The 16231-nt window shown below is 41.0% G+C and overlaps 1 protein-coding gene across 1 annotated transcript in view; it reads left to right on the plus strand.

Moving 5' to 3' along the window:
- LOC141982570 (uncharacterized) overlaps positions 1-12279 on the plus strand; it is a 29326-nt gene extending 17047 nt beyond the window's left edge. Inside the window, exons 9-12 of the mRNA XM_074944784.1 lie at positions 7084-7200; positions 7780-7851; positions 10994-11141; positions 11377-12279. Of these exons, the coding sequence (XP_074800885.1) occupies positions 7084-7200; positions 7780-7851; positions 10994-11141; positions 11377-12142 (1103 nt within the window). The 3' untranslated portion in view covers positions 12143-12279. The remainder of the gene's footprint in view (positions 1-7083; positions 7201-7779; positions 7852-10993; positions 11142-11376) is intronic.
- Positions 12280-16231: the final 3952 nt, after the last annotated feature.

The following is a 16231-nucleotide window of genomic DNA, read 5'->3' on the forward strand; positions in this document are numbered from 1 at the left end:
ATAATTTGGTGTCTTTGCAGCATATTTTACATTATGTATTATTTTAAAAGTGCGCTAGGAAAAGTAGCTTCACACAGGAGTAATGATTTGTGTTTTTAATTTGGTTTTGAAACTTAATTGCGTAAGGGACAATGATTATTTACATTCACAGAGCACTCTCAGCCCTGCTTAATCTCCTGCCACTTGTCACTTAAATTCATGTCACTTTAAGTATCCATGAATGAGTCTTTCTCCCAAGGGAAAATGGCACAGAACTGCGTATGGGCAGCCTGATGTGCACACTCCTGATGGAAACCTCAGCAGTGAAGACAATGGAGAATGGACCCTGAATGTTAATAAACTAGTTAGTTAACCCCAACCATCTATCTGCAAGAGGCAGAGAGTGAGCAAGGTGGGGCACTCCATCTTTTCTGCCCCATTCCCACCCAGCTGCTGAAAAGAGGGCTCTACCCTCTCATTCCTGGCTGCTGGGAGGAAAGGGAGGCTTTCTGCTACTGTACCCTGGCAGCTGTCTTCTGCCCTCTCTATGACTGGGGGCAGAGACGTTTTGGCAGTTATAGCATTGCTAGGCATTTTGACTGAATGCTGGAGCTGTCCATCTGCCTGATCTATGGGCATGGGGCAGAGCAGGGAGTGCTGCTGTGATTGTCACTGCTATAGCTCTGCCTAGATACGAGCAAGTGGAGTATCATTCAGTGATAGCAGCAGCAGGACTCAGGGTTTGCAAAAGCCAGCAGGTGGCAGACACAATGGGCCCTTTCAGAGTGCAGGCCCTAATTACAGGCCATCACTTCTAGCTTCCCTCCGCTACTCGATATATCGTTAGCTACTATTTATTTTCTTAGAATTTTTACTATCATAGATTCAGTTTCTACTTTAAGGGAGAGCTCCAGCATGACCCAATATGTTAAAAGAGTCACAATTGAAGACATTAACTTTTTTATGCAAGATGTTATACAATAGATCTCTAAAGACAGGAATCTGATGCCATTTGGAGTGAACATTGTAGAGTTGAATCAGCCTGGGGACAAAGAAAACAAAAATGTTTTATGATAGGTAGTTTATCATATATACTGTAACTATTTGCCTTGTACAGTGTTTATCCTTCCTACTAGAAACAATCTGTTTTTAAAGGGGGTGCCTTACTCAAGAGAGAGCTTTCATTCTGTGGAATTTCCTTAAATGTAAGCAAATTTTAATTAACAGGGAATAACAGAAATATTTTTTGTGCTATCCTTCTGCTTGCAAATTATTCTGTATTTGAAACACTAGATGCTAGCAAGTCCTTCTGTAATTAGTATGTACAAAAAAAAATCTTTCAAGGGACAATTAATTTTCCCCCTAAAACATTTATACTAATCTAGTTCTCTCATTATTGGACCAAATTCATCCCTGGAGTAACTTCACTGATGTCAGTATTATTACTCTAGAAATAAATTTGACCCAAACATTTTTAAAAAGTCATTCTATAATGGTTTCTTTATGAACCAATTTTTTAAATTATCAAAGCTGAGATTTGAAGTTCTCGGTGTTGGACCTTTGTTCCTTAAGGCACCATAGTTGCCAAGCCAGTCTCTCTCATTGCAGCTTCAGAGACAAAGTGCAATCCTACAAAGTTCCAGCAGGCTGCTGAACTGTTGGGCATTAAAACTAAGGCAGGATTAAGGCAATTCAGGGCCACACTTTTTGGCCAGGACCCTTCCTCCCACTTGAAGTGGTAGTGGTTGAGGGCCTATCTCTCAGAGAGGCAGGGATATGGAGCCCCCTTCCTCCCATCCCTGCCCCCCCCCCCCATGCAGGAGCAAGAATAGGGTTCTCCCCCTCCGCTTAGGAGCAACAGGATTGTTTTGATGGGTGGTCTTGCCCAGAACAGTAGGGCTTAGAGCTAACATCCTACGGTGGGTAATTTTAGACTGCAGGCACTGGCTGCGATTGCAGCTCAAGCAAACATATTTGAGCAAGCTTTATTCTAGCTAATGCAGGTCTTGGATCAGCAGGGCTGTGGCAGCACGAGCTGTATGAACCTGTGTAGAATGCTGGGTAATTACACATGGGGTTAGCCTGTACTGAAGGTCATGCTGCCAGTTTCACTGTTCCAGGACCCGAGCTAGCTAGAATAAAGCTAGCTCACATACGTCAGTTCACGATGCAGTTACACTCTACACTGCAATAAAAGACCTGTGGAACAGCTCCAGCTAGCCCGGATCATCTGACTCAGGCTCATGGGGCTTGGGCTGCAGGGCTACAAATTGTAACATAGATGCTTAACTGGAAGCTGGGCTCTGAAACCCCGCAGTGGCAGTGGATTTCAGTACCCCAGCTCTAGCCTAAGCCTGAGCGTCTGCTATTCTGAGCCCCACAGCCCAAACCCAGTGAGCCTGAGTCAGTTGACCTGGGCTTTGAGACTTGCTGCTGGGGGGTTTTTTGTGTAGTTTAGACAGACCTGAGATGTCTGGTGTAGTTCACACCTCTTAAGCTATTATTCCAAGCTGTCAGTTTACTCAGACAGGCCTCACTGCATTGGTTACACACGACTAATGTTTTCAGGCTTTTTTCTTTGGAAGCAGGAGGGTTAGCCATTACTTTTTGGAAAAAAAAGAAAAGAAAAGAAAAGAAAGCTGAGATTGTGTCATCATAATGTGATTCCTGGAGCTGGGGTCCTAGGCAAGGGCTTTAAAAGTTCATTAAACCTGCCCTGATGAAGTCCTATTTTCAGTCATGACTGACACATTAAGCCTCTGGGTGGCTCATGTTTTCCACAGTTGGTTCTGGCCAAAGGTGTATTCTGTTTGGATTATTTTTGCTCAAAGTAACCAACCACTTTTTTTTTTTTTTTTTTTTAAAGTGAGGGGAGAATGAGGAAAGCATATTTTTCTTACTTTGAAATTCTTGCAACTTTTGGTGTTCACTACCCAACAGTCAAAAATGCCGTGCTTTGAATACGGCAGTTTGTCATGGAAATAATCCTCATTGACAAATAGTATATATGTGGACTTACTCTGGAGGAAACTGGTTTGGATTTGGCAAGTTCTGAGTGTTTGAAAATTTCACAACGAGAAGACAGTAGTTTTTTTGCTAAGCTTGTTAAAGATGAACCTATTACATCTTGTGCAATCATAAGAGGACAGTGACCCTATCGTGTGGTGGTGCTTTTTTGGCATACTACCCCTATGCACATATAGTAGGTATCCACAGAAAGTGACTGACCAATGTTCTTGGGCTTGCTTTCACTCCTACAATGTAAGTAACTGGTCCCCAGATCTGCCTGAAGAGCACTTTCTGTTCCTGTCCCTCCCTCCCCAAAGAACCTGGAACCTGTGAGATAAACTCAGGGAAAAAATGATCAGAAAGTCATATATCTAACTCAGGAACAATATGTATGATTGCTTCTTTCATTCATCTGAGAAGATCGAGGTATGCTAAAGACCAAATTGCAGATTTAATGAGGTGTTACTGTCCCAGTTGTAGAGAGCAAAAACAGTTCAGGAGAATTCAAGATATTCTGGTGCTTTGGAACAAAACTATTTCTCTTTCAATACATGCAAGTTTGATATTTGGCATATGCAATAACAGTTTCCTTCATATGCAGCCATCCTCTATTGAAGCCTGCAAATTCATTAATTGCATGATAAAAAAAGCTTTATTTCACTTACTTATAATTGCTTAGTGAAGCTTTACCAGAGAAAGATTTGTTTTTACTTCCATACCTGGAAGAGAGATCAGACCATCAGACTGATTTTGATAAATGTGCCACTTGGCATTTTGTTAGAGACTGCTGTTTCCAGTACAATTAGGGAAACCCAGGTAAAGTTCTTATAAGTCAGAGTAGCTCATTTCCTAATTTAATACTATTCATCTTCCCTCTCCTCCTTACAGGTCCCTCATATAATTTGTGACTGTGTTCCCATTCATACGATTTTGGGCTCCCACAGAAAAGCTTACATACATAGAATCATAGAATATCAGGGTTGGAAGGGACCTCAGGAGATCATCTAGTCCAACCCCCTGCTCAAAGCAGGACCAATCCCCAACTAAATCATCCCAGCTAGGGCTTTGTCAAGCCTGACCTTAAAAACTTCTAAGGAAGGAGATTCCACCACCTCCCTAGGTAACGCATTCCAGTGTTTCACCACCCTCCTAGTGAAAAAGTTTTTCCTAATATCCAACCTAAACCTCCCCCACTGCAACTTGAGACCATTACTCCTCATTCCGTTGGACATTTTCCAATTTTTCCACATCCTTCTTGTAGTGTGGGGCCCAAAACTGGACACACTACTCCAGATGAGACCTCACCAATGTCCAATAGAGGGGAATGATCACGTCCCTCGATCTGCTGGCAATGCCCCTACTTATACATCCCAAAATGTCACTGGCCTTCTTGGCAACAATGGCACATTGTTCACTCATATCCAGCTTCTCGTCCATTGTAACTCCTAGATCCTTTTCTGCAGAACCGCTGCCGAGCCATTCGGTCCCTAGTCTGTAGCGGTGCATGGGATTCTTCCGTCCTAAGTGCAGGACTCTGCACTTGTCCTTGTTGAACCTCATCAGATTTCTTTTGGCCCAATCCTCTAATTTGTCTAGGTCCCTCTGTATCCTATCCCTACCCTCCAGTGTATCTACCTCTCCTCCCAGTTTAGCGTCATCTGCAAACTTGCTGAGGGTGTAATCCACACCATCCTCCAGATCATTAATGAAGATATTGAACAAAATCGGCCCGAGGACCGACCCTTGGGGCACTCCACTTGATACCGGCTGCCAACTAGACATGGAGCCATTGGTCACTACCCGTTGAGCCCGACAATCTAGCCAGCTTTCCATCCACCTTATAGTCCATTCATCCAGCCCATACTTCTTTAACTTGCTGGCAAGAATACTCTGGGAGACAGTGTCAAAAGCTTTGCTAAAGTCAAGGAACAACACGCACACTGCTTTCCCCTCATCCACAGAGCCAGTTATCTCGTCATAGAAGGCAATTAGATTAGTCAGGCATGACTTGCCCTTGGTGAATCCATGCTGACTGTTCCTGATCACTTTCCTCTCCTCTAAGTGCTTCAGAATTGATTCCTTGAGGACCTGCTCCATGATTTTTCCAGGGACTGAGGTGAGGCTGACTAGCCTGTAGTTCCCAGGATCCTCCTCCTTCCCTTTTTTAAAGATGGGCACATCATTAGTCTTTTTCCAGTCATCCGGGACCTCCCCCAATCACCATGAGTTTTCAAAGATAATGGCCAAGGGCTCTGCAATCACATCCGCCAACTCCTTTAGCACGCTCGGATGAAGCACATCTGGCCCTATGGACTTGTGCTCGTCCAGCTTTTCTAAATAGTCCCGAACCACTTCTTTCTCCACAGAGGGCTGGTCACCTCCTCCCCATGCTGTGCTGCCCAGTGCAGTTGTCTGGGAGCTGACCTTGTTTGTGAAGACTGAGGCAAAAAAAAGCATTGAGTACATTAGCTTTTTCCACATCCTCTGTCACTAGGTTGCCTCCCTCATTCAGTAAGGGGCCCACATTGAAGGAATTAATCTTGCTTCTATTTTGCAAGTTTTTTTAAAAAAACCTATTCCTGGGATTTCCCCACATAGACTATTCTAGGTGATTTATATGGGCCTCCAATCACACTGCTGAAGATCAGTCTGTACTCTCTTGCATGCGTCCATTCTTTCATCTACAGAAACTGTTCCCAGCCTATCTGGGATGTCCTAGTTATGGAAAATTAGACACATGTGGAAACGATACTGTGGTTGCCATTAAAAAGAAATAACTTGCCAGTAGATATTAAGGCCATACATATAGACGATAGTGACAGGTGCTTTAGAAATGTAGGTAGGTAGTTACCTATCTGCAGTAGGTACTACAGTGTCCCACTATTCTTGGAATAGGCAATATTTGTGGTAAAGGGTAGTACAGGTTGGCAAATATCAAATTTTTAAGTGGTGTCCACTGTCCATACATAACTTAGATTGCTGTTTAAACTCCTTTTCAGAGAGAAGGATGTTTGCTGGCCAGTACAGTGTGATCACTGCCGCTGCTATTTGATAACTGTTACCGATGGACTAAGAATTGCACACAACACTGCTCTGTACTAAAACTACTATTTTTTTGTCCCCCACTCACTTGTTTACCTCATTCACTTGTTATATCTTGTTCTTTTTTAGAGTGCAAGCTCTTTGGAGCAGGTGCTGTCATTCACCTTGTGTTTATACAGAGCTTAGAGCACAATGGTATCAAAGCCTCTAGGGTTCGCAATAATAATGATCCACAAGGTCTTTAGAACCTTTCCCATGAGACCCTCCCATTACTCCACATCTTCCTCACGGCTCTTCTTTAATGTCACTTCTCCCCCAGCCTGGCAGCATACGGAAGTTTGTAGTAGGAGCTGAGTCTAATAAATTGTTAGTTTTGTGTTGAATATTGCATTAGCGGTTATAAACTTTTCAGTTACATGACAAATGTTTTGTACGTTTACTTTGTTACCAGTGTTACTTTTTGCATTTATACTGATGTAACATGTTATGAGCGAATGTTTCAGTTATCCATTTCCTCTTTGATACATTAATATTATGGGATTACAAACTTTTTGAAATATAAAACATTTTAAAATATTTTACCAGGGTGCCTTGAATATATGTTGGCAGTGATTTGGCTCCGTCCACTTTCTAGCAGGATATTGTGCCTACAGTGGCAGGAGTCTACATAACAGGACTTGCTTCTACAAAATTGTGGGGTCGCGGTTGTGTTTCTGTTAATAAAATATTCAGCTTCTTACTGTAATTTGCTAAAAATGCAGTAACTGGAATGTAAAGTAAAATATGTGCAATGTGGAAGTCACCCAATGTGTCTGGTTTACCTATCTGCATCAGTTAACTGGATTTTAAAAACTATTATGTAGTTTAATTTCCTCCAGAAAAATAGGGGGGGGGTGTTTGTTTGGGGCTGGACGGGTGAGATGACTCACTCACAAAAATACAAAATGATCTTTAACTTTTAAAGCTGAGAAGTATTACATCATTGATATGGTCATCATCAGCTAGTGAAGACTTAAATGCCATTTTAAAATGAATTGTTTTCTCTTATTAAAGAGAAGTCAGAATCCAGTGAAAAGGAAAACAAGACACAGACCCCTTTTGAGGGACATAGTCGCAGTCTACAAGTCTCAGATGAAAATCTAGAACAATTAAAAGCAACACCTGTGCCAGGTAATAAAGCAGAGTAGCAAATGAAAAGGTCTGCTGTACGTAATGGCTCCAGTTTTATCTCCTCGTATAATAACCACTCAATGGCTTTTCACTTCAGTTGTTTCCTGCTAAAGAGACCACTGCCTACACACCACTGGCTGATTTTATATTAAACTACAACAGACTGCACCCAAATATGAGGGGTCATAGTCTGTGCTTGCCTCAAACTGAACTCCAAAGTGGAACCTGAAAGTTTTGCATTCACAAAGCAGGTAGTGAGACATGTAACTACCCCTGCAGGTGTACACAGTGTCAGAGGCCAAGCTTTAAAATATTAGTACTGTAACTGTCAAATTTTTCAAAATAAATCAGAAAAAGCTTTTCTAAGTTTATCTTCCTGACTTTAGTGTCTAGATATCCCTGCCATAGGTGCATTAGAAATGCCTATACTGGCTCGCAACATCTCCACATATAACCTGTTAGCATGTCACAGTTATGGGCTGAATAAGTGATTGCTGAGAAGCCATAATTTGCCTTAGTGGTTATTGTACTACTAATTACGACAAACACTTTGAATTACTCTTTTTTCCCCCCAAACAGAGCCTACAAGTGTCACAACAAAGGCAAACATGAAGGATGCCAAACGATTTGAATTTTTTAAAGAGCATGAAGGTAAAATATTGGCTGCTACTTATTTAAAAAAAAAATACAGCTGCACATTAAGACAAGGGTTTAGTGTAGGCAAACAGATAAAATACCAGTTTGCTCTTCCTGCCCATCTCAACAAAACGTACTGTAGTTTAGTTAAATGGAGTCTTACCTAATGCAACAGGGGTATAATTTCAGCTTTGTTGTCCTGTATTTATTGACTTAGTAAACTACTGCTATTTTTAAACTCTTGATTTATGCCTTTCAGTAGAGTTTTAGTCAGCTAAAATGTAACATGTGTGTTCAGCTGAAAGAGGGCAAACATTTTTCTATGGCTGTGGCAATTTGTTTGCATAGACCTCAATTACAGCATTAAAAGGGCAGATTGTGTTGTTGTTGGGCTGCTTAGATTACAATAAAAGCATCTAATAAAGTGAGACATGAGAAATCAGAACTAAATGCTATACAAAAAACTATGGTCTACCTATTTACTACATTTACTTTTGTACTCAAGCTGCATGGCTTTGGTTTCAGAATTCATCAAACAAGTCACAAGAAAATAATTTACAGATGGTTCACCGGTAAGGCTCTGGGTTAGCAGGACTTCATCTATGGAATAAAGTTCGGCTGACAGATAAAGAACAGTTAAATAAATGCAGTATTGCTATTTTTAATATGAATGCAACAAATAAATGGGTGTGGATGTATTTTCCCCTCAAGTAGCCAATCATCCAGTTGAAAACCTACAGCCTCTGATTCCTAGAAACTAGACCGTGGGAAGAAAGGACTACTAGTGCCATTTATTGGAGAGAATAAAGTGGAGTCCAGTAGCAGCACGGCTGGATGGTCGCGTCTCTCTATTGCACTGAGAGATTTCAGTATGAGATATATGCTAAATTACTGCCGTGAGTGCTGGCTTTTGGATTCCAGAGTACCGTGGCTGCAGATTAGGTTGCCAGAATTAAGGGTGCTGTTTCTAATGAGTAGATTTAGTACAATATGTGTCCAGCTTCTATGCATACTGATTTTTCTGGGCTTCCAAAGATTCGTTCTGAAGCCAAATGTTTACTGGCAGAGCATCGGAGTTCAAGATCAGATTATGGCAGAGGCAGTACACATAGCCCTGAGGGAAGATAATCATCTCTCTGGGGACAACCTCAACTCAGCTGCAGGAGCAGCACTGATTGGCTTTGAAGGGGGGATCATCCCAATGAATTATATTAAGGGTAGAGAGATTAAGTAAAATGTTGAAATGGGTCCTACAAGACACCCCTTGCTTTCCTCCTTCTCTCTAACAAAACGAAAAGGAAGAGCAACTAAGAAGGGGTGAAGGAAAGCAATACAGACACTAGAAGGGAGATGGAGACTAGTAGGAAAAGGGTCTGGGGAGAAGAAATAAATGAAAATCAGTGTGTGGGGGGGGGGCGGGCAGGGTGGAGAGACAAGTCATGGAAGCAAATAGCTTACTTATAGGGGCAGGACTGTTTGACAGAAACTCAGAAATTTCTACCCCTAAATCTTACTCTTTGAAAGAGATAGAGGGGTGTTTCATTATTACACATAACCCCCTACAATAGGATCAGACATTTTAAACTATAGCTTGTTGCTATTATAAATATATTTATTAAGCATGACCATCTATTCACTCATCTCAGTTATTATGATGCTTCTATGCATTTTGATTACAAGAGAGGAGAGTTAGGAGGAGCTATTGTGTGACAGAGGCACATACAGAGTAGTGACGAGTCCTGTTTTAGATCTCACATAAACAAGGTTTAAAAGTATTTGGAGAGAAACAGAGGGCCACATTCAACCTGAAGTAAATGGTGGTAAAGCCAAATTTAGCAGATATTTAAAGAGTGCTGTAAATTAAACATGTTTAGGGCATGAAAAAGTGAAAGTTGCAAGTTTGGCTTTCATTGGCTATGCAAAACAAGTATAACTTCATGCTGATGGAGTGGAAGAGTGTTGTAATGAGCAGGGAAATGAAAGCTGCCCTCCCATTCCCACCCACCCGCTCCCCATTCTAATTTACATCCACACAATCCTCAACACATCTGAGAGAAAGTCCAGGCCCAGCATAAGCCAGTGCAGCTACCATTAACTTCCACACAAGTTGTATCCACTTATGCCAGCCTTGAATTTGATCCGAAAATACCAAATCAGTGGTTACACTCATTTTTACACACCCACTGAGGGTTTAGCTTAGCAAGATACATCACTGCTTGCCTAACTTTCAGCATATGAGTAATCCCAATTGTAAGTCAGACTCAGTATCTGTTTACACTTTAAATAGTGGTGTAAAACGCATATCAGGTGTAAGAAGAAATATCAGACTTGCACGGTTTTGACATTTAGGCCTCAATTCATGAAGGTTCTTAAGTACATGCCGAACTTTAAAAATGAGTAGTCCCAGAAGTCTATAAGCTTAAAGTTAGGTACATGTGTAAGAGTATCTTGATGAATCAGGGCCAAAGTGTCACATCAGTGCAAGTTACAATACTTCACTTCTTGCACCTGACATCTAATTTACCCCATCATTTAAGTCGCTGATGAGTTGATCCACAATGTGTCGTCTGAAATGGTCCTTTGTTTGGAGAGATTATATGACAGCAAGATTCCAAGGCAAAGATCATTTGTATTTAAAATTGGTCCAACAATGTAAACACTAAATACAGTGCTGGGTTTAAATAAATAATAAAACTTTACAGCCTTCCTTAAATACTGAAATCACAGTTCACTTCCTGTTGAGATTTAAGGCCCAATACTGTAGTCCTCACTAGCAAAGCTTTATTGGCATGAATGGGAGAGAATGTATGCTTGTCTGTTAGCCGATCTGAGTGATTGAAAAGGGAGTAGAGAAAGGAGGGAATTTGGCTGCATCCTTACTAGTCGATCTATACAAAATATTTAAGTTGCCGTAGTCATAAGAGCAATTCAAGAAAATACCAAAATATATCCCAAAGTGCATAAGTTGCATAACTTTAAAGAGCTCTGTTTGGTGCTACTTTAATGCAAAAATGTAACAGGATTTTTACTAATGCAAAGAAATTACAAAAGGAGAAGAATGTTTTACTATTATTTGCAGCAATGTTTAGAACACATTGTTAAATTATTAATAATACACATTTTCCCCTCTAATGTGGAATTGTATAATTTCCTTTAGGTATTCATGACAAGAAAAAAGCAAAAGCTGCAGATCTTAAAGGCCTTCTAAAGCACATCATCATAGCCTGTGTAGCGGTTACTGGTTTGATATTGGCTGTAATAGTGTTGATGCACATATTTACTTCGATATTTCCGAAGAACAAACAGTGAGTTGTTGTTTTCCTCCCCATTATATAGTACATGGTTGCTATTGAATAATTAAGATGTTATGGTTAAATACACATCATGGTTTTTTGAATTCTGGAACATAAAGTGTTAATTCCTCAAAGTAAAAGACAACATCAGACTGTTAGTTAGGTTTCTGCTGTAAGATCATTTTTAAATTGTTATCCAAATTCATAAAAATGTATATTGCTTTTGAACTTATTTTTATTATTGCAGGGAACCAGTAATAACTAATACTTACAACATTTACAAAAGAGAAAACCCAACAAAAGATGAAGCCAAATCAATCTCGGAAATAGATTGCAAAGACCTGAAAAGAGACATTGCTGTAGTGAAAAATCAGTGTGAACATAGTAACCTGAATCAACTACCAGCGCATCTATCAACAGAAGAATCTAAAGAAAATGGTAAAGACTTAGAACCTTCAGAAAAACAACCAGGCCATAATCCTTCCTCCATTAACTCACCATCAAAAAGGACTGATGAAAGAAATATAATTCTGTCAACGTCAACTGAACCTGTGAAATGTAACCACTCTTCACAAATGCCTCCCGACAATTGTTCGTCTTCAGAAATGAAAACATGCAAGAACCACAGAACTAGACCTAGAACTTTAAAAACAAATCAATCTTGTTGTCACAAACCAAGACAACATTGTACAGAACCAAAAGAACATGGTTATAAAAGACTACGGGATAAAGATATCGCTCTTCATAGAAAGCATTTAAACCAAAGATCAGCTAGGCATGACAAACATAGATCAAAGTCTGCAAAATGTAATACAACTCATTCAAATTGTTCACTTCTAGATGGATGTTGTAGTGACTCAAGTCCTAGTGATGATTCTTCATCAGATTTATTCATTTCTTCAGATACAACTGCAAAAACACATCTGTCAGAAATATCCCAGCATGATGGTTCAAAGTGTACATGTTCTCAGCACAGAATGGGTTCTTGTAGCTCTGATTCATATTCTGATTAGAACATTAGTAGCATTCAAAGGAGTAAACATTATCATTCTACATGATCAGTGATAGCCAGCAGCATGTAGTACCAATCATTTTATCACGTGTGATCATGATAGTCCTGAGAGTCCTGGAGGTTGTTTTCTTTTGTAATCATGCTAATAAATAAATATTTTTATATTAGGCATCAGTACTTGCTAATGTAGAGATTAGTTTCAGGTTTGTTCATGACATTTTATAAACTATTAAGCTAACATGCACATTTTCTTTATATGTTTGAGTTTTCACAATGCCCATAACTAACATTGCAATACTAATACCGTAAATGAGCGGCACAGAAAAGACCCATACTGAATGTGAATCTCTCAAGCCTTTTGGATTTTTTTAATCAAACGTTTGTGTCTCAATTCCTCCAACCCCACTGATCATCCTCTGTAGAGGTAAGGAATGTGAAGAGTTCAGTTTACTGATACCTGCATTCTAACAAAATTAAATCCTTTATCCAGAACTGGTCCAGTTCCAACTAAGCAAGAAGAGATGGATGCTAGACATTAGAAGACTTTTACCCCATCCCAACACCAGAATTGTAAATATGAGAGAGAGAGAGAGAGAGAGAGAGAGAGAGACACACCGCACATTGTAAAGGGCTCGACTCAGCAAAGCACCTTTGCACGTGCGAAACTTTGAGCATGAGTGGTCCCACTGAAGTCCAGTGGACTGCTCAAGTGCTTCGCTGAATCAGGGCCTAAATAAAGAAACATTTTGAAAGATGAAGTCTAATCATACACAACAACAAATGTTCACATACAAATAAATATTAGAACAGATCATCAATTTAAGCTGTTCTGAAGAGGATAAAATTTTCAAGCTTGTGCATAAATCTGTTTAGTTTTCTTAGTGCAGAGCAACAATTGAATGTTTACTTAAATACATAAAACATCTACGTAGCATTGGACTTTCAAAAGCTTTCTGTGTTGGCCTATGTGCTCCAACTGAAGTCTGAGTTAGGCCTGTGTTCTGAGGGCTTTTAAAATCCCACCCCTATTTTTTTTCCCCTTGTGCATTACTCTAAACCAGTTCCATAGATATTAATCAAGGTTTGTGTTCATCTTTTGGATGAAACCAAGCATAAACTTCAGCCCAAAATACAGAGTGGGTTTTTTGTTCTGTTTTACATTATATATTGATTTTATGGCTGATAACAAGGATTTAGAACAGAAGCTCCAAACTTAATCTTCTACAACATTTGTACCAATGTTGTAGAAGGTTAAGTTAAAACTGTACATAAAAAATTACCCATCACCTACACGTGTACTTTTACCCCTCTCTAAAAATTATCATTGGTGAGAATATAGTCAGCTATTTTAGGGCATATAGGCCCCAATCCTGCAAAGACTTGCACCCATGCTTAACCTTAAGCATGAGTACATCTCCATGAAGTTAAGCATGCGTGTCAATCTTTGCAGGATTGGAGCCTCGCTGGTTAGGTCCCAATTCAGGACAGCACTTAAGCGCATACTTATCTTTAAGTACGTGATTAAGTCCCACTGACTCATGTTTAAGTGCCCTCCTGAATAGGGATGTTTTCTGAAGCAGGCCTTAGAGTACTGCCGTGGGAGAAAAGTCTTAGTGAGAGCAGGTCTGACTACAGAGCAAGACAACAGAAAAATAGGAAAAAGTAGGTTTATTTTATTTTTTATAGTCCCATTCTTTAAAAAAAATGGTGCAATGGGGATGGCTAACAGTTTCAAGTAGAAGGAAAAGTGACAAATGAGTTTTAACTCAGAACAAAGTATCAACTTGTCAGAGTTTGCCAAGAGTCCAATGAAATTTTCTAGGAAAACCACACTACTGGGCTGAAAGGATTAAAATATAAAGGGAATAGAAGGAGCTTGGATGGGAAAGAGAAAGAGAGTGTAATATTAATTATTAGAAAAATTGAACGGAGCATAACACATTAAAAATACCCATGGAAATAGCATTACTCAGTTCCATGCAGTCAATATATGAACACTGGAGATAAAACAGAAAAGCTAACAGCAGGCTGATAAAGAAATATTCAGAGGAAACCCTTGGAATCATATCCTCTGTATAAAATGAACTAACGTTGACTGTTTCCTTTCCAGAGGAAATTAATAAAATACTTCCAGATTATAAAAAAAAAAAAACCCCACAACATTCACTCATGTGAAATTAAAAAGAAAAAAAGAGGAATGAATTATCTAATGGAATCCAATTTAAATAGCATATCAAGATACACACCACCACCAGCAGACCCGCCAGGGAAATCCAGAAGGCCATAGAAGACCTATTGTCTGAGGAAAGCCAGGACTGGATGGGCTACCTATCAAATATTACAAGAACTCACTCTTCAGCTAGCCCGACATTACCACTCTGATGGGTCAGAAAGAACCAGACCATCCCTCCCCTGCCACATTCCTCCCACCATATTTGACTGTTAAAATACAGATTTAGCTTATCCACAAACCTCACACTCCACACACACTACAACTAGTGTTCTCTCAGACGAAGCAACAACAACACTGCTGTAGGGAGAACTCAGACTATAACATTACAAAAACAATGTCACTTATACAGGGCTTTTTCACGGAGTAGCTTACAAAGCACTTTCAAAAGGTGGGCAAATACAGTTATCCTCATTTTGTCACTGAGGTGCAGAGAAGATCAAATGACTTGACTCACCATATAACATAGAGCAATGACACTCTGCCAGACTTCCCGTGTAGCCTTGGGGCAATCACTTAGACTAGTGGTCCCCAAACTTTTCAGGGTCACGTCCCTCCCCATCCATGCCCCCGCCCGAGCCACGGCTGGGAGCAGGGCTGCGGCTCCCGGGGGTAGAGGGAGATGCGGCCGGAGTAAGGGGGCCAAGGCTAGGGCTGGGAGCAGACCTGGCAATGGAGTCGCATCCAGGGGCTGAGGGCAGGGCCAGGTGAGGAGCTGCAGCCAGGCTGTGGCTGGGGGCAGGGCTGGGAGCCGTGGCTGAAGCAGAGCTGGGAGCGGAGTGGGGCTGAGTCGCATTCGCTCTCCTCATCCCCCATGGGGGCTGGCCCAGGCCCTGCCACGCACCCCCAAACGTTCCTCCGTGCCCCACCGTTTGAGGACCTCTGACTTGGGCCCTATCCAACAGAGCACTTAAATCACTTACATGCAAGCAGTCCCTTTGAAGTCAATGGGACTATTCACATTGATTAGAATTACACAGGCCTTTGAGCTTTGCTGAACCTGTAGTTTTGTGTCTCCGTTCCCTACCTGTAAAAACTGGGATAATAATGGTTCCATACATCCTAGGAGTGTTATGAAGATAACTTTGTTCACGCTTGTGTGGCAGTCTGATATGATGGTAACGGCGCAAAAACATTCAGAGAGAATAAGATACGGAATTTAAGACTCCAGTTGTCTGCTATGTCCAGTTCCATAAGTCCATGTGATGTAACCTTTTCCAGGGTGGACTCTATCACGTAAACTCCTTTGAGAAGATGGAACGGGGGCACAGGGCCAGATGAAGGTAAACTGGAGACCTAGGCACGCTATGACTGGGATTTCCTGGGGTTCAACCCTGCAACCCATAGAATGGAAGTGGCAAAGGGGCTTCTTCTCTTCCAGGGAGGGAGGGGCAGCAGGATGGGGTCCCCAGGCCCACCAGGAACAGCAGGGGTGGTTGTGCAGGGGTCCCCCAGTACTTACCTTGGCTTCCAGGATATACTGGCATAGGTGGGGAGACCAGACTTCCTGCACACAGTGTCCTCTCTACTGGGATGGTGCTGATGGGTGTCTTGGAATTAATACCCCATTAAGATACTTGGGACAGTTCCCCTCTCTCAAAAACTTTTGTTCCATACTGTCTACAGACTCAGATCCTTGCATCAGTTACATTCTGGTCATGTTCTCAAGCCACAGATGTTAACTCAGTATATAACTTGTTAAGCATTTTATCTAATGGGGACTAGGTACCCACACTGTGAGCATGTTTAAACTCAAAATATTAAGCAGCAAGCCTGAGTGGGTTCTAGACTGGCTTACTGGGGAGACAAGTGGAGATTTGACCTAAGTTGTCAGGGGAAGAGGTAGATTTGCAAGTCATT

Source organism: Natator depressus, chromosome 1 (genome assembly GCF_965152275.1).
Source record: "Natator depressus isolate rNatDep1 chromosome 1, rNatDep2.hap1, whole genome shotgun sequence".
Classification (NCBI taxonomy): Eukaryota; Metazoa; Chordata; order Testudines; family Cheloniidae; genus Natator; species Natator depressus.